At 41.7% G+C, this 23,092-nt stretch overlaps 1 protein-coding gene and 2 non-coding genes across 3 annotated transcripts; all 3 read right to left on the reverse strand.

The window, feature by feature from the left end:
- Nucleotides 1–397: 397 nt before the first annotated feature.
- On the reverse strand, nucleotides 398–22,812 carry CCT2 (chaperonin containing TCP1 subunit 2). The gene is made up of 16 exons (XM_060194955.1): nucleotides 22,657–22,812; nucleotides 21,604–21,678; nucleotides 21,433–21,498; nucleotides 19,142–19,253; nucleotides 16,714–16,790; nucleotides 16,492–16,604; nucleotides 14,247–14,449; nucleotides 11,753–11,853; nucleotides 11,442–11,569; nucleotides 9,826–9,929; nucleotides 6,096–6,215; nucleotides 5,412–5,540; nucleotides 4,578–4,681; nucleotides 2,910–3,009; nucleotides 1,289–1,430; nucleotides 398–684 (listed from the first exon to the last, which is right to left on the reverse strand). The coding sequence occupies exons 1-16, from the start codon at nucleotides 22,657–22,659 to the stop codon at nucleotides 654–656; spliced, it is 1,608 nt and encodes a 535-aa protein (XP_060050938.1). The 5' UTR covers nucleotides 22,660–22,812; the 3' UTR covers nucleotides 398–653.
- LOC132539690 (small nucleolar RNA SNORA30/SNORA37 family) lies at nucleotides 3,196–3,326 on the reverse strand. Its single transcript, XR_009551018.1, has one exon. It is a non-coding gene; the product is annotated as a small nucleolar RNA SNORA30/SNORA37 family (small nucleolar RNA).
- On the reverse strand, nucleotides 8,078–8,212 carry LOC132539693 (small nucleolar RNA SNORA55). Its single transcript, XR_009551021.1, has one exon. It is a non-coding gene; the product is annotated as a small nucleolar RNA SNORA55 (small nucleolar RNA).
- Nucleotides 22,813–23,092: the final 280 nt, after the last annotated feature.

The following is a 23,092-nucleotide window of genomic DNA, read 5'->3' on the forward strand; positions in this document are numbered from 1 at the left end:
AATGGTTTCACCTATGAATGAAATACCTGGTATTCACTGTTCTTTCAGCTTTCAATAATCAGTGATTAAATGACCCTTTCAAACTTGAACAGAAATCGCTATCTTTCTTATGAGTTATTACTTAAGCCTACATCCCAGTTCATGAGTGACTAATTACGAGACCTTCATTAAACATCACCAATGGTAAAAAGGTTGTTTATTATTGAGGGCCCAAAGATTAATATATGCAACAGTTATCACACCTTACTCTTCTATTAATCAAGATAATCATCTCATAAGATTTTAGGGTCAAGCACTAGTTAAAGCTGGAACAATTCTATACTGAAAGTAAAAATCATTCACTTCCATTATGTTAAAAAAAAAAAAAAAAAAGGCACAAATCACCAAGACAGGAAAGAACCAAGTAACTGTTCAAGCTTTTATTTTGGTGTACAATATGAGAAAAGAACTTTTAAAAATCAATTGAATTATATGGAAAATGAATAGTAAATAAATTAGACCCATGTTAAAATAGAAGGTCAGTTAAATGTCCAAACTTAAGGATATAACAGCCACATATCTACTTCAACTCCAAAGTCATCTTTAAGGGGCAGAAGTCTTTCAAATACAATTTTACTATCACTGGTCCAGAGCTCAACAGTACGTGGGAATGCTTAGCAGGGGTGGTGATCAGGGACACGTTTCCTGCAAGGAATACAAGAGGGAAAAATACAATGGTAAAAATAAAACATGACAGCACCAAAGATTTATATTACATACATACACACCTATAATACTTTATTTTATTTTGCCTGCAGGATTAAGACTGGGGCTTGGTATCTGTGCCATGAATCCACTGCTCCTGGCAGCCATCTTTTCCCCCCACCCCCATTTTTGTTGTTATTGTTGGATAGACAGAAATTGAGAGAGATGGGGTAGAGAAGGGGAAAGACAGACACCTGCAGGCCTGCTTCACTGCTTGCGAAGCAACCCCCTCCCCCGCAGGTGAGGAGCTGGAGGCTCCAACCAGGATCCCTACACCAGTCCTACAACTACCAAATAATGCGGCTAGCTACTTTGTTTCTACTTTTACTTTTTTTTTTTTAAATATTTTTTTTTTAAATATTTTATTTATTTATTAATGAGAAACATAGGAGAAGAGAGAAAGAGCCAGACATCACTCTGGTACATGTGCTGCCAGGGATTGAACTCAGGATCTCATGATTGAGAGTCCGATGTTTTATCCACTGCGCCACCTCCCGGACCACACTACTTTTACTTTTTTGAACCTGGTTTTAAAGTACTCTACCTTGGTGCCGCTTTGATAATGTTGTCCACGCGTAGTATCACTTCTGCTGCTTCAGCTGCACTCAAAAGAACTTGTCGCTTTACTTGGAAACTTTCTGTTATGCCTAAAAGTGCCATATCACCAATGGTACCTTCTTTCATATCTGAAAAGAAAAAGTACTTATTCAACAAAACACGGTCTTAACTAAAATATCAAAACACCTCCAATAACTACATTCTTATCAGTCTATAACAAAATAAAGTCTTAAAAGGTTAACTGCCGTGGTCTGGGAAGTGGCGCAATCATAAGGCTTTGGACTCTCAAGCATGAGGTCCCAAATTCGATCCCCGGCAGCACATGTGACAGAGTGATATCTGTTCTCTCTCTCTCCTATCTTTCTCATAAATAAATTTAAAAAGGTTAACTGCCATACTTATTATCATTGAATAGTGACTATGTCAAATAGTGGGAAATTTATATAGTACGTTAGGATCATTTATATACCTATAACACTCTATTACAGGAAATCTATTACCATGGTTTTTTTTTTTTTCTTTTAGAACTGGAAGAATTTTTCTAAGTCATCTACTCAACTTTTCTGAATCTTAACTTCGTTTTCTAAGACTGCAATTCATAAGCTCTCAAATCCAGCAACACTTTCTACCATAACTGCTCCTACAGTGTACTCAACAATTTGCTGGGAAATTTTCAACCTGAATTAAGTTTATCTTTTTGAATACTTTTATCTATGTATCAGATATGCAATCAAAAAGTGTCTCAGGGGCCTGATAACTCAACTGGAAACAAGTCTACTTTATCATGCATAACTGACTCAAGCCCCCACTGCATGAAGATGGGGGAAGAAGAGAAGCCTGTGTTGTTTTTTTCCCCTCTCCAATGTTTTGTCAGCAACAAAAAAATGTCTTACAAGTTTATTGTAAGATTAGTAAATACTGATCACTATAAAAGATAACAGTAAAATTTATACTGACACACTGACTTCAGAGTGCATGCAACTATTTATGTATTTAAATCCTATTGCCATTGTAAAACTAGTCAGAAAACTAGGTAGGGAAGTCTGGGAGGTAACACAATGACTAAGCATTGGACCCTCAAACATGAGGCCCCAGATTCAATTCCTGCTATCCTATGTGCTCTGGTTTTCTCTATTTCTCTCACAAATAAATATATCTTTAAAAGAGAAAAAGAGAAAGCTAACCAGGGCATGACAGACAATAAATAGGGCATGCAACTTACTATGAAGGACTGATTTCAAACCCTAGTACCATTTGCGAATACCATAACACCAAATTAAAACTCCATAGTGAAGTGGTGTTATGAAATCTCTATCTAGAATAAAAAAGAACGAAAAAAAGTCGTTCTAGAAACACTAATATCACACGTGTGGCTGATGACACACAAACATTTTTCCCCCTAACCAGTTTCATATACCTTAAGGAACAAAGTTTCAGAAATGCTGAGAATATGAAGTAAACCATGTTCTGACACTATGTAATGGTTACAAAGGCAAGCGCTCCAAGTCTTTTATATAGCTATTACGAAATTTCACTTTCAGGAGAAAAAAAAAAATTGAAGAGGTACTCTTAATCACTGCTACCAAAATTCTTTGCCATTTTCTTACCCAATCCAGCAGTTGTCTTGCCTTCACTATGGGCAGCTCGTAGCTGTGCCACCAGATCTGCACTGTCATAGCCTGCATTGTCAGCTATGATAGTTGGCAACTATCAAGTGAAGAAGAAAAGGGTTAACTATTTCAGCTTCATCCAGGTCATTTACTCCTATCAAGAACAGCTTTAAAAAAATGCATATGAAAACCATGTAAAATTTGTTTCCTTTATAGGAAGTTCGTGAAGATAAACTCCAGATGAAAATTTGAAAGGTGAATAGACCAGCTTGTATTTTGTTTTTTGTGCCCCATCAAGCTGACAGCTGCCACTGGCACAGATCCAGGGCAAGAATGCAGTCAAGGATATTTTTTTCAGCACCAGCTACCAAATCGTATCCCCACAATCTAGGGGAGGACCTGTGAAAGTGCTTTGAACCAATTCTTAAAAATCAAATAAACAACTGCTGTCCAATGTAAACAAAAAATAATTTTAAGAAAACCCTTTATTTAATAAGACAAGAGAGAAATGGATGGGAGGAGACACCTGCAGCACTGTTTCACAATTGGTGAGGCTTCTCCCCTATAGGCGGGGGGGGGGGGGGGGATACACACCACCGATTTCTTATTTTTTTGAACTTTATTTGATATGACAGAGAAAACTGTGGGGAGAGGGGGACAGAGAGTGAGACAGGGGGTGGTAGTGCACCTGGTGAAGTGCACATAATACAACGCACAAGGACCCACACAAAGATCCAAGACCCCACTCCCCCACCTGCAGCCGAGATGCTTTGCAAGCAGTGAAGCAGGTCTGCAGGTGTCCATCTTTTTTTCTCTTTCCCTATCTCCCTCCTCCTCTCAATTCCTGTCATATATATGTATATGTATATATATATGTAAAATACATATATAAAAATAAAAGGGGGGAGTCGGGTGGTGGCACAGCGGGTTAAGCACACGTGGCACAAAGCTCAAGGACCAGTGTAAGGATACCGGTTCGGCCCCTGGCTCCCCACCTGTAGACGAATCACTTCACAGGTGGTGAAGCAGGTCTGTAGATGTCTGTCTTTATCTCCCCCTGTCTTCCCCTCCTCTCTCCCTCCATTTCTCTCTGTCCTATCTAACAACGACGACATCAACAACAATGAAAAACAACAGTGGCAACAAAAAGGGAAAATAAATATAAAAAAGAGTGAGAGAGAGACCTGGGGAGCCGGGCAGTAGCAGCGGGTTAAGCTCAGGCGGCGCAAAGCACAAAGACTGGTGGAAGGATCCCGGTTCAAGTCCCCGGCTCCCCACCTGCAGGGGAGTCGCTTCACAGGCAGTGAAGCAGGTCTGCAGGTGTCTATCTTTCTTTACCCCATCTCTGTCTTCCCTCCTCTCTCCATTTCTTTCTGTCCTATCCAAAAACGACAACAACTACAACAATAAAAAACAACACGGCAACAAAAGGGAATAAATAAATATTGGAAAAAAAGAAAAAAGAAAAAAGAAAAAGAGAGACCTACAGAACTGCTTCACCACTTGCCAAACTTTCCCTCTGCTGGTGGGGACAAAGGGCCTGAACCCAGATGGTAACGAGCGCTTAAGCAGGTGCACAACTGTCCAGTCCCCAAAGCTGTATATATTTTTTTAAACCATAGTACCTACAACAGTGAACCTCATTACTTATTTTCATCAACATACCATTCTCAGTGCTTTTGCATAGGATTCCATTGCAACAGCTTCTTTGCCTGGAGTTCTGTTGGCAAGCTGTGTCACAGCATGAGCCATCAGCATCTCAGAACATCCTACAAATAAAAAAAACCCCAACAAATATCACTATATATCGCTGTTCTCCAGAATGCTAAATTACTTCATTTTATTTTATCCTATTTGTTAGGACAAAGAGAAACTTAGATGAGGGGAAGATAGGGAAAGAGAAAGACAGCCACAGATCTGCTTCACTGTCAAAAACAGGTTCACAGTAATATATGTACTTGGTGGTGTGTCACCACCAAATCCTTTTTTATTTAGGATAGAGACAGAGAAATTGAGAGGACGGTGGAGGGAGGTAGAGAAAGACATCTGCAGCACTGCTTCACTGACCATGAAACCCCCCCTCTCCTCACAGGTGGGTGAGTTACTTCCTTTAAGGTGTCAAGCATTTTAGAATTACATGCAAAGGCAGTGGTCCAGGAGGTGGCACAGTGGATAAAGCATTGGACCCTCAAGCATAAGGTCCCAAGTTCAAACCCCAGCAGCACATGTATCAGTGATGTTTGGTTCTCTTTCTCCTGTCTTTCTCATTAATAAATACATAAAATCTTTAAAAGCTTCTGCAACAGGGTGGTGGTATAGCAAAAAGACGTTCATGCCTGAGGCTCTCAAGTCCCAGGTTCGATCCACCACACTGCCATAAGCCAGAGCAGAGCAGTGCTCTGATTAAAAAAAAAAAAAAAAAGTTTCTGCAATAACCATTAAGAACAGTTGTGGTCTATACCATAAACAAAATATGTCATCTACTTTTCAAATGCTTACCTCCTCCATAAACTGTTCTAGGATCCTTCACAGTTTGTGCAAGAACGCAGAGAGCATCATGTAAAGATCTTTCTGCTTCGTCTATAATTTGTTGAGTAGCTCCGCGAAGAACAATAGTGCAAGCCTCACCTAAAGTCAAAAAATAATTTTCTGTCACAGCAAACATTTACTTGCTTTTGAATGCTGCAGTGTCTTCCAGTGTCACTTTCTCCATTAACTATGCATAGTCATAATATTTTTTTATTGTGGTTGTAGTTATTGTTGTTGTTATTGATGTTGTCGTTGTTGGATAGGACAGAGAGAAATGGAGAGATGGGGAAGACAGAGAAGGGGAGAGAAAGATAGACACCTGCAGACCTGCTTCACTGCTTGTGAAGCGACTCCCCTGCAGGTGGGGAGCCAGGGGCTCGAACTAGGATGCTCACGCCAGTCCTTGCGCTTTGCTGTCACGTGCGCTTAACCCGCTGTGCTATACCGCCTGACTCCCTCCCTTCATAATACTTATTAAGTAGAAAATAATTCTGTTGAAGATTCACTCTTCACAAAACAGGCTACAAAACTGACTTCAGGAGGTTGAAACTAATATACTTCTCAAGTAAAACTGTCATATTCTAGTAACTTTCTTTCACTTCAACAGTCTTCTAAAATCTGGAAACCAAATCCAAAGTCTTCATAAATACTCACCAAGGGCTACCCCAGAAAAGTGAATGAGTTTGTCTTCTCCAATCATGACTTCCTCAATAAGCTTGCAACTTCCAAGCTTCACTAGTTCTGGGTGGTCAAAAGTAGAGGCAATTTCACCACCTATTAACACAAAGATAAACATTATTTAAATGTACAACAGGTTTAACATTTGTTTTCTAACAACCATTAGCTGACGAAATAGAGCACTATTCTAACTGATTCGTTACTATATGCCAAGCATTTTTTAAAAATATTTTATTTATTTATGAGAAAGATAGAGGGAGAGAGAAAGAACCAGACATCACTCTGGCACATGTGCTGCTGGGGATCGAACTCGGGACCTCATGCTTGAGAGTCCAAAGCTTTACCACTGCGCCACCTCCCGGACCACATGCCAAGCATTTTTAAAAAAAATTACCTGTATTTTATAGACAGCCAGAAATTGAAAGGGAAGGCGGTGACAGAGAGAGAGATATCTGCAACCCTGCTTCACCACTTGCAAAGCTTTCCCCCAGCAGGTAGGGACTAGGGGGCTCAAACCTGGGTCCTCACCACACGGCCCCCAAAGCACTCTTTGAAGCACTTAATATTAACTATTTCATAACAACCTTAATGATGCATTCATAATCCTACCTAGAAAATTTTTTTTCTTCCTAGTTTAAGCAAGTCTGATTTCCACTTTGCTTAAAAAAAAAAAAAGTGGGGGGAGTCGGGCAGTATTGCAGTGGGTTAAGCGCACGTGGCGCAAAGCACAAGGACCAGTGTAAGGATCCTGGTTTGAGACCCCAGCCCCCCCACCTGCAGGGGAGTCACTTCACAGGTGAAGCAGGTCTGCAGGTGTCTCTCTACAATCAATCAATCAATCCTTACCAGCAAATCTGATGAGTAACTGATATTTATAATGTATTTTACAATAAAAATTTAATACTTAAATTGAATAATTAACATGGTGGTATCACGGGGGGGTTTTCAACTCCACTTTAGGAGCCAGCATTCCTTCCTCTCCACCCAAAAAGAACTCTGATTTTATTTATTCATAAAATATTTTTCATTTCATTATTTTTTTAATTGCCACCAGTGTTGTTGGTCGGGCTTGGTGCTGGCACTAAGAAGCGACCATTCATAATGGCCACTTTTTTTTCCCCATTAGATGGACAGAGAGAAACTGAGAGGGGGAAAGAGACACCTGCAGACCGACCTGCCTCACCACTCGTGAAGTATCCCCCATGCAGTGGGGAATAGGGGCTCAAATTTAGGGCCCTGCACTTCGTAATATGCACATTCAGCCAGCTGCACCACTCACTGCCTGGCCCTCTATTTACTAAATTATAACTCCACAGTGCTTTCTTACTTTTAGCTAGCACATTCTTGACAAGCACTTTGAAAAGTCTACATGTGAAATTCAATTGCTAGCTAGCTAGCTATATGGGCCATCAAATTCCAGAGACCTGGGAGTCGGGCGGTAGCGCAGTGGGTTAAGTGCAGATGGTGCAAAGTGCTAGGACCGGCTTAAGCATCCCAGTTCAAGCCCCCAGCTCCCCACCTGCAAGGGAGTTGCTTCACAGGCGGTGAAGCAGGTCTGCAGGTGTCTATCTTTCTCTCCCCGTGTCTTCCCCTCCTCTCTCCATTTTTCTCTGTCCTATCCAACAACATTAATAGTAACTACAACAAGGACAATAAAAGGGAATAAATAATAAATAAATAAATATTTAAAAATAATTTTTAAAAATTCTAGAGACTTTTTAAAGAATTTTCACTTTTTTGCTTTCCATATCAGAGAGAAATTGAGAAAGGTGGGAAAGATGGAAGGAGATAGAAAAGGAGACAGACACCCCTGCGGCATCGCTTCACTGCTTGTGAAGTTTGCCCCCTGGAACCTGGACCCAGATTCTTGCACATGGCACCATGTACACTCAACCACAAGTGCCACCACCCATCCCATATCTACTATGTTTCTTGACATTTGTGAGAACATTCTGTTTTAATGTGGCAGAGTTGTAGAGACAGGTCCCAAGACAAATGGAAAAGAACCTGTCTGGATTTCCTCTGCTCATACTGTAGCACCATCTGTCCCCATGCCTGCACGAAACAGCAAGGAATGGGAAAGATTCAGGTGCAGTGCAAGAATTAATTTTACATCCCTTGACAATAAGCTAAGAATAGGATATACCACAAGGTACATTTCAGATGGCATGCTCACTACAATAAATTCTCAATGTACTTCTAAGTATCAAGTACTTAAGTGATACCAATTTTTCCAGTGAATGTGCCATCATTCTTTCGTCACTATCTTTAACTACATAAACATTAGCAATACAGTCTACCACTTTAAGTGCATCAAGTATGAAATGTTTCATTAAGCAGATAAATTCACTTCAAAGCAGATAAAGGGAAAATGTCTTTTGAGGGGACAAGAAAATATATGTCACTCCTCTCATTCACTAAAAATTATTTAAGGAGTTACTCAGTGTAGGGCAAGATAGTATAATGGTTATGCAGAGACTCTTCATGCCTGAGACTCTAAATCCCAGGTTCAATCCCTTGTAACACCATAAGCTAGAGCTAAGCAGTGGTCTGGCTAAAAAAAGAAAAAAAAGTTATTCTGAGATTAAACCAATTCTATAATTTTTAATTTCTTCTACTTAATCAAGTTCCATTGTAAATTTAGCATCCCTAGTGGCTCTGTGTCTCAAACCCCTCTCAGTTCTCATTGCCAGATCCCAAATCAACTTTATAACTTAAGTATTCAATCCCCAGCATTACATGTACCAGGGTGGTAGTGAAACTCAAAAATTCCTTTCTATCTGATATAGAATCAGTAAAAAGTAAGTCTTACAAAAAACCAAAAAAACCTCTAGTTTATTTGAACTATTTAGAATAGTGTCTGGGGACTGGGCGGTGGTTCACCCAGTTAAGCGTAAATAGTGCTACTTGTAAGGACCCAAGTCAAGCCCCATTCCCCTCCTGCAGGGAGAATGCTTCACGAATGGTGTTTATAGGTGTTTTTCTCTCCCTCTATCTCACCCTCTCTGAATCTCTATCGAAAAGGAGAAAAAAATATTTAAAAAATATATACAACAGCGGTCCTGCAGATTTGTAAAAGGTGGTATCCTTAAAGTAATACAATGGCACAAGAGGTTGGCATAATGGGTAGTGTTGTAACTCTCATGGATGATGTCCCCAGTTTGATCCCTGACATCGCCAGAGTGATGCTAAGGTTCTCTGACCTCTCTCACTAATAAATATTTCAAAGGATAACAATACAACTGTGGCACATAATTTGGTGGCTGGGAAAAGAATACTCAAGAAGATATAAATCAGAGGATCAGGTGGTAGTGCAGTGGGTTAAGTGCATGTGGTGCAAAGTGCCAAGGACTGGCCAGGTAAGGATCCTGATTTGAGCCCCAGCTCTCCACCTGCAGGGAAGTCGCTTCACAGGTGGTAAAGCAGGTCTGCAGGTATCTATCTTTCTCTCCCCATCATCCCCTCTTCTCCCCGTTTCTCTCTCTGTGCCAATCAACAATTAAAAAACAAGGGCAACAAAAGGGGGGGAAGCAAATAAAAGATATAAATCAGATTTCAATTAACTATTTAAATTCTGTCATACTCAAGAGGTCTATGTACTCTCAGTAATGAGTTTCATATTCTAATAAATCCAAGAGTTCTTTAAGCCATCTCCTGAGTCCCCTGAAAGTGATGCTTTCTGAAAATTAGTGCTTCTTTTCCATACCTGTGACAAGAGCGAGGCGTTCCACACCCGCAAAGTCTGCATGCTCAATAGCCATGACACCAGCGGCACCAAAAAGCTGTTCAGGATAATTATATATCAATTGCCTGCAAATAAAAGACATAAAAACATAGTTCAAATTGTTACTTTATAAAATAAAACACAAAACTATTTTTGTTCTGTTTTTTAAAAGAAAAACAGGCAGAAAAGAGTGGGAGCCGGGTGGTGACAAATTCAGTTTATCACATATTACGATGAGTAAGGACTGGGGTTTCAGGTTCCTGGTTCACACATACAGAGGAAACTTCACTAGCAGCGAAGCAGTGTGACAGGTGTCTTTTTCCTCCCTCTACTTCCCTTTCCATCTGTTTCTCTGTCTCTATTCAAGAAATGAATAAAAGTTTTTTTAAATTTTTAATATTTATTTTCCCTTTTGGTGTCGTTTATTATTATTGTTGTAGTTATTATTCTTGTAATTGATGTCATCATTGTTGGATAGGAGAGAAATGGAGAGAGGATGGAAAGACAGAGAGAGGGAAAGAATGGACACCTGTAGACCTGCTTCACCACCTGTGAAGTGACTTCTCTGCAGGGGGGGATCCAGGGGATCGAATTGGGATCCTTTTGGCGGTCCTTGTGCTTTGCGCCACAAGCGTTTAACCCGCTGTGCAACCGCCCGACTCTCCCCAAAAAAGTTTTTTTTAAGAGAAGCATAGAGTGAAAGACACTACAGCACCAAAGCTTCTTCCTATATAGTGAGGACCGGGCTTGAACCTGGGCCATGTGTACACCAAGTCATTTTAAATTTCTCCAGCAATCAAAAAGTTCAGGTGCCATTTCTTAGCTATGTATCAGTAACATTTATAAATTAAGAATTTTATAAACTATAATGAATTCAGTATTGTGGTGCTAAAAAAAGGAGAGCCAGCCCTCTAATAATATTTCACTAAACCATTCCAACACTGATGATGGAGAAAAGAAAATTAACAGACTTCCTCTGAAAAGCGAACATACTCTCCCCACATCTGAGGTTTTCTCTAGGGACTCTGGTTTTGTCCCGAATCACAAAGATGTACATGCTGTCTTAAATGGCATGTCTCAATGTGGGTGGCATTTATTATGAATGCAAGCTTCAGTGGAAGGACATCCTGTTTCTCGCCTTGTGTCCTGAGTTGCCAGGATAGGCTCTGGCTACCTGCAACCCTAAAACTAGAATAAAAAGTTGAAACGCAAATGAATCAAGGAAGTTCAGGGTTCAATCCCTAACACTGCATGTGCCGGCCAGGGTGATGCTCTAGTTCTTTTTATCCCTCATTAATCTTTATGAAGAAAAAAGTTAGGAGATAGCTTGTGACCAGAAATTTCCTACATGAACTTCAATTCACACAAGTCAGTAGTAAATGTTTTCTTGTGCATTGTTCTGCCTAGAGTCAGTTTCCAAGAATATATTTATAAAATTAAGCACAACATTCTACTTAAATCATTCTAATACAGTCTTGCTGTCCAACTGTTTATTTGGAAAAAGCAACAGTACCTAAATAGTAAGTGGCTTGCTTATTAAAGTTTTTCTGTAATCTCTGTAAAAAAAAAAAATTATACCAAAAAACTAGCAAACAAACCTGTTAATAAAGCAATTTATCCCATGCTTCAGAATACGCTCAACTTTCTCCTTCATTTTTTCCTTTTCTGCGTGTTCTATTTCCGCAACCTTTGCTGTAGAATCAACTCGCACCCGGGAACCAAATATCTAAGCAAAGAAAAGCATATACACATCATCATCTTCATTATGCTTGAGTCCCAAAGCATATTTAAACATATTTATCTGTGCTTATTCATACATATCCCAAGTTTTTTAGTGCAACTGATTCCCTGAGCAGCCTAAATTTATAGCAGTTACCAACTAAAATTCAAAGAAGTAGAGATAGCATACCTTTATTTTATCTGTATCCATACCAGTGTTTGCAATAAGAATTTTAGCATTTTCAATTCGCTTTGGTTGATTAACTCCAATCTTTTTATCCAACAGAAAGCCTACAACATAAGGATACTGTTGTAATAAATCTTTCCTCAATTTAAAACCAATACAAAACAAGTTATAAAGAGACTAGGGTATATGACATTTCAGATTAATAAACATTTTTAATTCATTTTTTATTTGATAAGACAGAAACTGAGAGGGAGGAGGGAAAGGGAAAGAGATACATACATTATAGCTTCCTTGCTCAAAAAGCCTGCCTCTTGCAGGTGGAGATGAGGGCTTGAACCAGGGCTCCCCGAATGTTAAGGTGAGTGTTCAACCGGATGTGCCACTGGCTGGCCCCAAACAATTGTAAAGAAGACTGGACTCAGGAGATATCCTAATGGTTATGCAAAAAAGCCTTTCATGCCCAAGGCACGAAAACCAAAAGTTCCAGGTTCAATCCCCAGCACCACCATATGCCAGAGCTGAGCAGTGCTCAGGATGAAATTAAAACTGACAATAAAATGAGGTTATGCGCAACAGACACAGGTAAGCCTGTCCCTATCATGTCCCTGCTACCTATGTATGCAACTGCAGATAAACTAACTTTTTTTTTTTTTTAACCAGAGCACTGCTCAGCTCTGGTTTATGGTGTTGCTGGGGGACTGAACCTGGAACTTTGGAGCCTCGGGAATGGGAAACTCTTTGCATAGCCTTCATGCTATCTACTGCCCCGCCCTGGTCAACCTTTTACTCACCTACAGAACAGGAATTTTTTAAAGATTTACTTATTATTTTTAAATATTTATTTATTTTCCCTTTTGTTGCCCTTGTTTTTCATTGTTGTAGTAGTTGTTATTGGTGTCATCGTTGTTAAGATAGGACAGAAAGAAATAGAGACAGGAGGGGAAGACAAAGAGACCTGCAGACCTGCTTCACTGCTTGTGAATCAACTCCCCTACAGGTAGAGAGCCGGGGGCTCAAACCGGGACCCTTATGCCAGTCCTTGCACTTCGCGCCACGTGCGCTTAACCTGCTGTGCTACCTACCCGACTCCCCAGAACAGAAATTTAATCAGTGACACAAGTTATCAGCCTTCGGTCCTTTTGATCTGAGGTGGGCAAGTTTTTGTTTTTGACCAAAAGCACTGTTCAGCTCTAGTATATAGGGATGCTGGGGGTTGACTGAACCTGGGACCATTGGTTCTCAAGCATGACAACAATCACTGCATAACCATTATGCTACCTATCTCTCCATTTTTTAGATGCTTCTTTAAGTTACTGTCATCTTAGGTTTCCTGATCTATTTAGCCCAACTTTAGTGTTATTCACTAGATCAGTATCACCAGGAATAAATGAGGTTTTAAAGTAAATTCCAGACACAGCAAACATTCCAGAATAGTAGCTATTATTTTCCCTTTTTTATTCTTTTATGTATTTATTATTAGCTAGAAAAAGACAGAAATTGAGAAGAGAGGGAGAGAGACAGAGACACCTACAGCCCTGCTTCACCCTGCAGGTGGGGACCAGGGGGCTTGAACCCAGGTCCTTGTGAATGGTAATATGTGCGCTCAACCAGGTGCACCACCACCTGGGCCCAAGAATAGTAGCTATTCTTTTAGAATTTTTTCCCCCCTACCACCAGTCCTTATTACAAATGCTACACAGCTTTTGTATACAAATTCAACATAGATTTTTATCTTTTCATTTTATTTTTTTACTTATTAGACAGAAGCAGAAATTGTGAGGAAAGGGGGAAATAGAGAGGGAGAAAGAGAAACACCAACAGCACTACTTCATCACTCTCAAAGTTTATCCCTTGCAGGTGGGGACTGAAGGCTTGAAGGCAGAAAGTCTTTCCTTTTTGAAAAAAGTTAAGTCTACAGCAGTGAAAGCCCAGAGATGACAGACAACATAAACATGTACACAAGCTCTAAAGTAAAACCAAGAATGGTATCAATACCTTCCAGCTACATGATCTCCCCCAGCTATAAACTTATTTTTGACCAGCACACTGATCAATTCTGGCTTATAGAGGTGCTGGAGTTTGAACCAGGGACCTCAGAGCCTCAGGCTTGAAAGGCTTTTTGCATAGCCATTATGCCGTCTCCCCAGCACAGGTAAATAATCTAACTTGTCTAGACTCTTCCTGGAAAGCACATACAATACTAGAAAATGTGTCACTTAAGCAGACTTAGTGCTACAGAAGACAGACTTTAATGCCTACTACAGAATATAAGTAATTTCAGACTAAGGTCCAATCTAGAGATTATCCAAGAAGTTAAATGTGGTAAAATGAAGTACACTGTCAAAATGACAAATGGATTAAAATGACAAAAGCACACATGTACTCAATCTATAACTTTGGTATCACTAGTCCCTGACTAGCTAAAAACAGAGCCCACTCAGTAATTAATACACAACCGGTCAAAGCTTCTTTTCCCTTACTAGACAGATATACATACCTTCATCTAAATAGGAATCTGCCAGACTTCCTCCTAGCTTCTTGATGACGTGAATCGCCTCCAGATTACCAGAGCCCTTCAGTCTGAGAACAGCTTCCACAGCTAACTTAGTAAAGTGATCTTTGTGATGAGTAAGAAGTTTTGAGGATAATGTTGTTCCTGCAATGTTCATTAAATCCTGACGGAATTTTACTTCATCAGAGCTAGGAGGGGAAAAAAAAAAAGAATCTTGCTCATTAAAAAAAAAAAAAAAACCTACAAAAATTTATCCCAATACTCATATTCTCACCCAATCAACTAGGGCTCTAGATCCTATGTAAAAAATTAAGCTTTGAGGGTCGGGCCAGGCAACAGCGCAGCAGGTAAAGCACACGTGGTGTGAAGCATAAGGACTGGCCTAAGGATCCCAGTTGGAGCCCCTGGCTCCCCACCTGCAGGGGGGGTCTCTTCACAGTCGGTGAAGCAGGTCTGCAGATGTCTATCCTTCTCTTCCCCGCCCCCCCCATCTTCCTCTCCTCTCTCCATTTTTCTCTGTCCTATCCAACAAGGACCACATCAATAACAATAATAACTACAACAATGAAAATAAGAGTAACAAAAAAGGAAAAAAAAAAATCAAAAACAATGGCCAGGCAAACAGCATAATGGTTATGCAAAAGACTATCATGCCTGAGGCTCCCAGATCCCAAGTTCAACCCCCACCATCACCAGAACTGAGTAGTGCTCTGGTCTCTCATTAAAATATAGCACTTAATGGAGTTGGGCGGTAGCGCAGCGGGTTAAGCGCAGGTGGCACAAAGTGCACGGACTGGCTGAAGGATCCCGGTTTGAGGCCCCCACTGCCCACCTGCAGGGGGGTCGCTTCACAGGCTATGAAGCAGGTCTGCAGGTGTGTAGCTATCTCTCCCGCTCTTCTCTCCATTTCTCTCTGTCCTGTCCAACAACGACATCAACAACAACAACCACAATAAAAAATAGCAATTAAAATTAATCCCAACAGAGGACCTAGTGGGGGTTGTATTGTTATATGGAAAACTGGGAAATGTTATGCATGTACAAACTATTGTATTTTCTGTTGAATGTAAAACATTAACTCCCCAATAAAGAAATTTAAAAAAAAATTAATTCCAGAGCACTAAGTCCTCAACTGCAAGTAGTAAGTTTCAAGAGTGGTGGGGCAGTGCTGCAGTCAGTCATCTTCCTATCTTTCTCTTTCTGAGCTTCTAGAAAGGGGGTGGGGGGAACTCACTAGAATCAGTAGAATGTTGCATTAACTCTGGTGGCAAATTGAGTAAAATATAATAAAAGGACCTGTATACCTTTTAGTCTCAGTAATTATAACTTTCTGAAATTTTTTTTTGTAACTTGTTACATTACTGTTAAGCTAGAAATTGTCAAAAGACAAAACCTTAACTCAATAAATCGTACTACAACCACATAACCAAATGCAAGAATAGATTTAAATATTTCAGGAAACACTGACAACCAAAATATGCTTGCTATTCAATCTGACTAAAGAAAAAAAAAAAAAAAACACGCACCCACACACAGGGAGTAGCGCAGTGGGTTAAGCGCAAGTGGTACAAAGCGCAAGGACCGGCATAAGGATCCCGGTTTGAGCCCCGGCTCCCCACCTGCAGGGGAGTTGCTTCATAGGCAGTGAAGCAGGTCTGCAGGTGTTTTTCTCTCCCCGTCTTCCCCTCCTCTCTCCATTTCTCTCTGTCCTATCTAATAATGACAACATCAATAACAAAAATACTAACTACTACAACAATAAGGGAAACAAAGGAGAAAATAATTTAGAAAAAAAATTTTTAAAAAAACACACTGATATAGTGTCACTGTTGTATGTATTGTGATTGCATAGTCTTAAAAAACAAGACAATTAAGGTTTTAGCTTAATGGACTACCTCTGGAATATAATGAGGATCTGGAACAGGATAAGGCAACAGAGTCATAACTATAAATGTTCTTCACTATTTTCTAGACTTCCTGTTTGAACTTAATTTTGGTAAGTATGCTTCCAGGGAGCAAAGAGTGAGACACCTGGTCGAGTGCACAAGAGCCAGGGTTTAAGCCCCTGGGCCCCACCTGCAGGGAAGAAGCATCAAAAATGGTAAAAGAGTGCGACAAGTTATTTTTCCTCTTTCTACCTCCCTTTCCTTCTGTCGCTATCCAAAGTAAATCAGAAAGAGAAAGGGAAACAAATGAATGTCTCCGAAAGTACTATTTTGATAAGACTAACCCATGATCAACTGCAGAATGTAGCAGAGCCTGTCGCGCCACTTTTGTGGCTTCTCTCCAACCGGAAATGATGGTTTGTGGATGAATCTTTCTTGCAATTAAGGATTCTGCTTCCTATTAAGAGTGAAAACCACAAAGTATAAAAAGTTGTTATTTTTGATATTCAAAACCACAATAGTGAAAATATTTAAGGCAAGGTTTAAAGCTGCTCAAATATTCTTACCCTTAGTAATTCTGCTGCTAAGACAGTAACAGAGGTAGTTCCATCACCAACTTCATCATCTTGAACCCTTGACATATCTACAAGAAAAAAGTAGTTATTAGTTCACTTGATTCTTACTTTTCTGTAATATAATTCTCTCTCTCTCTCTCTCTCTCTCTATATATATATATATATATATATATATATATATTTTTTTTTTTTACCAGAGCACTGTTCAGCTCTGGCTTATGGTGGTGTAGAAGACTGAACCTGGGACTTTGGAACCTCAGGCATGAGAGTCTGTTTGCATAACCATTATCCTACCTACCCTCTGCCCTAAAGTCTAATTCTCAAGGATATCCAATTACTGATCTAAACCCCACGCATCAAGACAACTACTGGATGATTTTGTTCGTGTGAAATACAGAATTCAAACATATAAATTTAAAAAAAAAAAAAGCTACCAATTTGTGTCAAGACTGTGAAAACTATGGTGATTGTTACTGGAGGATGGAGGGTATACAGAACTTTGGTGTGGAATTTATGCCCCGTAATCATAAAGATTGTTACTAATAATAGTAGGTAAAAAGAAAATAAAAAGGCAGGCACTGGGATCATAAAAATCCCATTTACTGTTAGCTCACATGAAAATTAAGATTCAAGTGGTCTGGGAGGTGGCACACTGCACTCAAGCAAGAGAATGTGAACTCAGATCTACAGGGATGCAGAGGTCACATAGGCTCCTAAGCTGAATATGGGTCCTAGATCACATCAAATCGATAAGAGTATACAGTCAACAATATTTATACCCCTCCCCCATATTTGGGAGCTACTCTCTTCCCCTGATCCAGCTTTCTGGTCCTTCTTCCAGCCATCACATCATTCCCCCCAGGATCCACCTGCATATCAGATTTCACGCTCAGGCAAAAAACAAACAAAAACACTAGTATAGCCACAGGCCCTTTGGAATATAACTAAAATATGCCTACTAGATATTTACAAAATGGAGACCACCCCTCAATTCTTCATCTGCACTATTCCAGCCTTTAGGTTCATGATTGTTCAACAATTTGTTTGGCTTTGTATGTTAACTCTCTTTTCAGCCACCAGGTTCCAGATGCTAGCAATGATGCCGACCAGACTTCCCCACAGACAAACCCACCAATGTGTCCTGGAGCTCTGCTTCCCCTGAGCCCTTCCCCACTAGGGAAAAAGAGAGGCATGCTGGGATTATGGTTCCCCCATGTTCAGTGCCAGACCATTACAGAAGCCAGACCTTCCACCATCTGCATCCCACAATGACCCTGGGTCCATACTCCCAGAGGGTCAAAATAGGAAAGCTATCAGGGGAGGAGATGGGATACAGAGTTCTGGTGGTGGGAACTGTGTGAAGTTGTACCTGTCTTATCCTATGGTTTAGTCAATGTTTCCCTTTTATAAATAAAAAATTAAATAATAAAAAATAAAACTAGAAAAAAAACTATTTGGAAATAGTCTAAAAAATGTGTTCAAACTTTTTAAAATATATTTATTTTTTATTGTTGTTGTTATTGATGTCACTGTTGTTGGATAGGACAGAGAGAAATGGAGAGAGGAGGGGAAGACAGAGAGGGGGAGAGAAAGATAGACACCTGCAGACCTGCTTCACCATCTGTGAAGTGACTCCTCTGCTGGTGGGGAGCCAGGGGTTTGAACCAGGATCCTTACACCGGGCCTTGCGCTTTGCGTGGTCACCTGCGCTTAACCTGCTGTGCTACCATTGACTCCCATTTTTTATTATTATTATTATTATTTTTTTTTTTGTCATCATTGTTGGATAGGACAGAGAGAAATGGAGAGGAGGGGAAGACAGAGAGGGGGAGAGAAAGACAGACACCTGCAGACCTGCTTCACTGCTTGTGAAGTGACTCCCCTGCAGGTGGGGCATTTTTTATTATTTTTAAACATTTATTTATTGTTGTAGTTGTTATTATTGGATAGGACAGAAATGGAGAGAGAAGGGAAAACAGAGAGAGAGACAGAAAGATAAGACACCTGCAGATCTGCTTCACCACCTGTGAAGTGACTCCTTTGCTGGTAGGGAGCCAGGGGTTTGAACCAGGATCTTTACACCGGTCCTTGCGCTTTGAGTCACCTGCGCTTAACCTGCTGCACTACCACTAACTCCCATTTTTTTAATTATTTTTAAACATTTATTTATTGTTGCAGTTATTATTGGATAGGACAGAAATGGAGAGAGGAGGGGAAGACAGAGAGGGGGAGAGAAAGATAGACACCTGCAGACCTGCTTCACCGCCTGTGAAGTGACTTCCCTGCAGGTGGGGAGCCAGGGGCTCAACCGGGATCCTTTCGCCAGTCCTTGCACCACCTGTGCTTATCCCGCTGTGCTACAGCCAGACTCCCTTGAGTTTCAAACTTCTATCAAGAAAGGTGTCATCTTCAGACTCACCAACTAAAACTTTAGCTGCTGGATTGTCAACGCCAATGTTTTTCAGAATAGTTGCACCATCATTGGTTACCATAAGAGAGGCATCTCGTCCAGTACTTAGCAGAATCTTGTCCTAAAAGCAATGTATTTGGTGGAAGACAGAAGCCCATCATGAAACTGGGAAATGTTATGCATACACAAACTATTGTATTTACTGTTGAATGTAAAACATTAATTCCCCAATAAAGAAACTCTTTTTTAAAAAAGAAGAACATCATGAAGAACACAAGTGTTATCTTAAACTCAGTGCTTTCATATACTGTGTAAATATTCTAGATGACTATCTAGCAGTACCCATTCAAAACAATTTAATGAACAAATCTCCAGGCAAACCCGTTTCTATCTCTAGGAAACACAAGAGGAAGGGGTTGGGTGGCGGAGAACTTGGTTAACAGGATGTATTAACAGTGCAAAAGGACTCGGTTTCAAGTCCCCAGTCCCCACATACAGGGGAAAGCTTCACAAATGTGATTCTCTCTTTACCTCCCCTCCCTCTCAATTTCCATCTCTATCCAATAATAAATAAATAAAAGTATTTAAAAGAAAGAAAGAAAACACAAGGAGAAAGACATGGATGAGGCTGTGCCAAGATTAAGAATCAAAAAAGTGAGGTGGCACTGTGCTAAGGCTTGGACTCTCAAGCATGAGGTCCTGAGTTCGATCCTCAGCAGCCTATGTGCCAGACTCATGTCTGGTTCTTTCTCTCTCCTCCTATTTTTCTCATTAATAAGTAAAATCTTTAAAAAATAATAATAAGGGAGCCAGTGGCAAAGCGGGTTAAGCACATGTGGCACAAAGCCCAAGAACCGGCATAAGGATCCTGGTTCGAGCCCCCGGCTCCCCACCTGCAGGGGAGTCGATTCACAGGCGGTGAAGCAGATCTGCAGGTGTCTCTCTTTCTCTCCGCCTCTCTGTCTTCCCCTCCTCTCTCCATTTCTCTCTGTCCTATCCAACAATGACATCAATAACCACAACAATGTTAAACAACAAGGGCAACAAAATGGAAAATAAATATAAAAAATTTAAATAAATAAATAAAAGGAGCTGGATGGTGGCACACCTGGTTGAGCGCCATTACAATGCACAAGGACCTAGGTCAAAGCCCCCAGCTCCCACCAGCAGGGGAAAAAGCTTTTGAGTAGTGAAGCAGTGTTGCAGGTGTCTGTCTCTCTCCTTCTCTAACACCCCTTTCCTTCTTGAGTTCTAGCTGTCTCTATACAGTAATAAACTAAGAAAATTAAAAAAAAAAGAAAATCTTTTTTCATATATTGGAGATAGCCAGAAATTTAGAGAGAAGGGGGTGATAGTCAGGGAGAGAGACACAGAGACATCTCATGACACTTTCTCCCTGCAGGTGGGGGTGGGTGGGGGCTCAAACCTGGGTCCTTAAGCACTGTAACATGTGCGCTCAACTACGTGCACCACCACCTGACCCCTAGAAAAGAAAATGTTAAAAAAAGAAATCAAAAGAAAAAGAAAGACCAAGAAATGAGACACTTGGTACAGTCCACACATTACCATGTATAAGGACCTGGCTGCAAGTCCCTGGTCCCCCACCTATGGGGGGGGGGGGGGGTGGTAACAGGAGGGGTTGGGGGACCAGACACACCCTTCACCTTCAAAAATGGTTAAAACAGTACTGCAGGGTCTCTCCCTCTCCCATCTCAATTTCTCTCTTTTTAGCAAATAAAAAGTGGGGTTGGGGTACCAGAAGCAGTATATTCACATGCACAAGCAATGACCCTGGTGGCAATAAAAAATCTAAAAAATTAAGTGTCCCTCAATGTAGCCACAAACTACAAAATAATCAAGATGTTAAGAGGTACAAATAACTTCCCATGTGAATAGAGATCACTGAGAGTTACACCTAAATTATATCTTTTCACAGCAAAAACAGTAGTTGCTACTGATAACAACGGGGTAGTGACTAAAATGAGCCTTAACCCTAAGAATATTTTTATATTTAATAAACTGAATATATTCATATCTTACTTGTATACTTAGATTTTTTTTTTTTTTTTTTTTAATTTTGATAACAGGGAGTTACAGAAAGACCACTGCACTGCACAGCTTACAGTGGTACTGGGGTTTGAACCTGGGACCCAGGAGAGCCTCACGCAGTAAAGTCTTTTTTGCCTAAGCATCATGCATCTTCCCAGCCAAGCAAGCACTGGATTTCAAAGGTGAAAAAGCTGCAGAACACTGTGCTTCCTCGATTTTTCCACTACATTTAACAATACCAAAGTTCTTACCATGCCTTTAGGCCCCAGGGTGCTCTTGACCAGGTCTCCAATAGCAATCGCACCCACAAAGGAAGACTGGAAATGAAAACCCAAGAGACTTGTCAAAAGTCAATTCCACAGCCTTGCACACAAAAAATCATATACAGCTTCCTCCTTCAAAACAATGGGAACGAGGCTTACCAGACGGGCTGTCTCGGCTCTCTCCTCATCCGCCCCGGCCTTGAAGATGTTAACAGGAGCAAGGGAAAGGGACGCCTACAAGGCCACGGGAAAGAAATCGGTTTCAGCATCAACATTCTTCAATTACACATACGAAGCCCAGTGATTCCCACCGGCCTTTCCTAAACCGAGTTAGGCTGCCCTGTTCCAAACCAATGAAACCTCTCTGTCATGGAGGCGAGTCGTTTCCTAATGGTTTTATTTATTCCCTTCTGTTGCCCTGGTTGTTATTGATGTCGTCGCAGTTGGACAGGACAGAGAGAAATGGAGAGAGGAGGCAAGGACAGAGAGGGAGGAGAGAAAGATAGACACCTGCAGACCAGCATCACCGCTTGTAAAGTGACCTCCCCAGCAGGTGGGGAGCCGGGGGCTCGAACCTGGAACCTTCCTCCAGTCCTTGCGCTTTGCACCACGTGTGCTTAACCCGCTGCGCTACCACCCGGCTCCTCTAATGGGAGGATTTATAAAGGCGGAGCAGCAATGGGGATGGGGGGGGGAGGCACGGTGCTTTAATGACTCTGCAACTGCGCCAGCGATAAACACGACACCGTGACAGGCTCAAAGCTGAGCCCCGACCTGGGCTCCGGCCGGCCCGGAGCGGCTGCAGGCCGCCCGCCTACTGTAGGGGGCGAACGGCCGCCCCGCTTCCATCTTCAACCTCAGGCCGCCCAGGCCCCGCCCCGAGAAAAGGGCGGGCTCAGCCTCTCCGACCCGCCCGGAGACTAGAAATTTCTCTGCCCGGGCAGAGACCCAGATCTTGGGGTTCTAGGACCACGGAGGCCGTCAGACCCACACTTGCGGGCGCTGACGCCCAGCCAGCCGTCCCCGGGCCCGTCGGAGGGGCTTCTCGGGCCAATGGGACGCAGGCCACAGCCCGCGGCCCATGCCATGTGTGGCGGCGTCCGGGGAAGGGCACAATGACTCCAAGGCGGTCGGAGGACAGAAAGGGAAGTGGGATGAAGGGGGCCCGGCTGGGCCCGCCTGGGCCTGGCAGGGCCTGGAGTCCAAGCTCACCATGGTTCCGACGAGTTCGGCACACACGCTAGTCCCTTAGTGCTCGCGCCCGGACCCGAGGAAAGAGAAGCCGGAAGTGACGCCACACGCACGGCTCAGGGGGCGGAGCCGCGACGTAATCCCTCGCGCCTGGAGCGGCGGGCGGGACTAAAAAGGGCTGCCTCTTTGGGTTCCAGGGGTGGAAAAGCGGTCCGTCACACTGGAGAGGCGGGGCCTCAGCTCATGTCCCGCCCCCTGCCGGTACTGCCAGTTGGGGACCCAGACGCGGAGGGATCTGACATTGGGATCTGGGGCCTGGAGGTTTGTGCGCAGAACCGCCAGAGAACAAAGGAGACACCGCTCCCTCAAGGTTGCCATAGCAACGGAGCTGCTCTAGCCCCACACGTCTCATTTTTCTTAAATTCTTTTTAATTTTTATTTGTTATTTGGGAAAGGG

Source organism: Erinaceus europaeus, chromosome 7, assembly GCF_950295315.1.
Source record: "Erinaceus europaeus chromosome 7, mEriEur2.1, whole genome shotgun sequence".
Taxonomy (NCBI): Eukaryota; Metazoa; Chordata; class Mammalia; order Eulipotyphla; family Erinaceidae; genus Erinaceus; species Erinaceus europaeus.

Coding starts and splice junctions, on each gene's coding strand:
- CCT2 (XM_060194955.1), bottom strand. Junction 14,450..16,491: donor CATTCTGCAGTTGATCATGG/GTTAGTCTTATC, acceptor TTCCCCTCCTAG/CTCTGATGAAGTAAAATTCC. Junction 11,570..11,752: donor TGGATACAGATAAAATAAAG/GTATGCTATCTC, acceptor TTCTTTGCTTAG/ATATTTGGTTCCCGGGTGCG.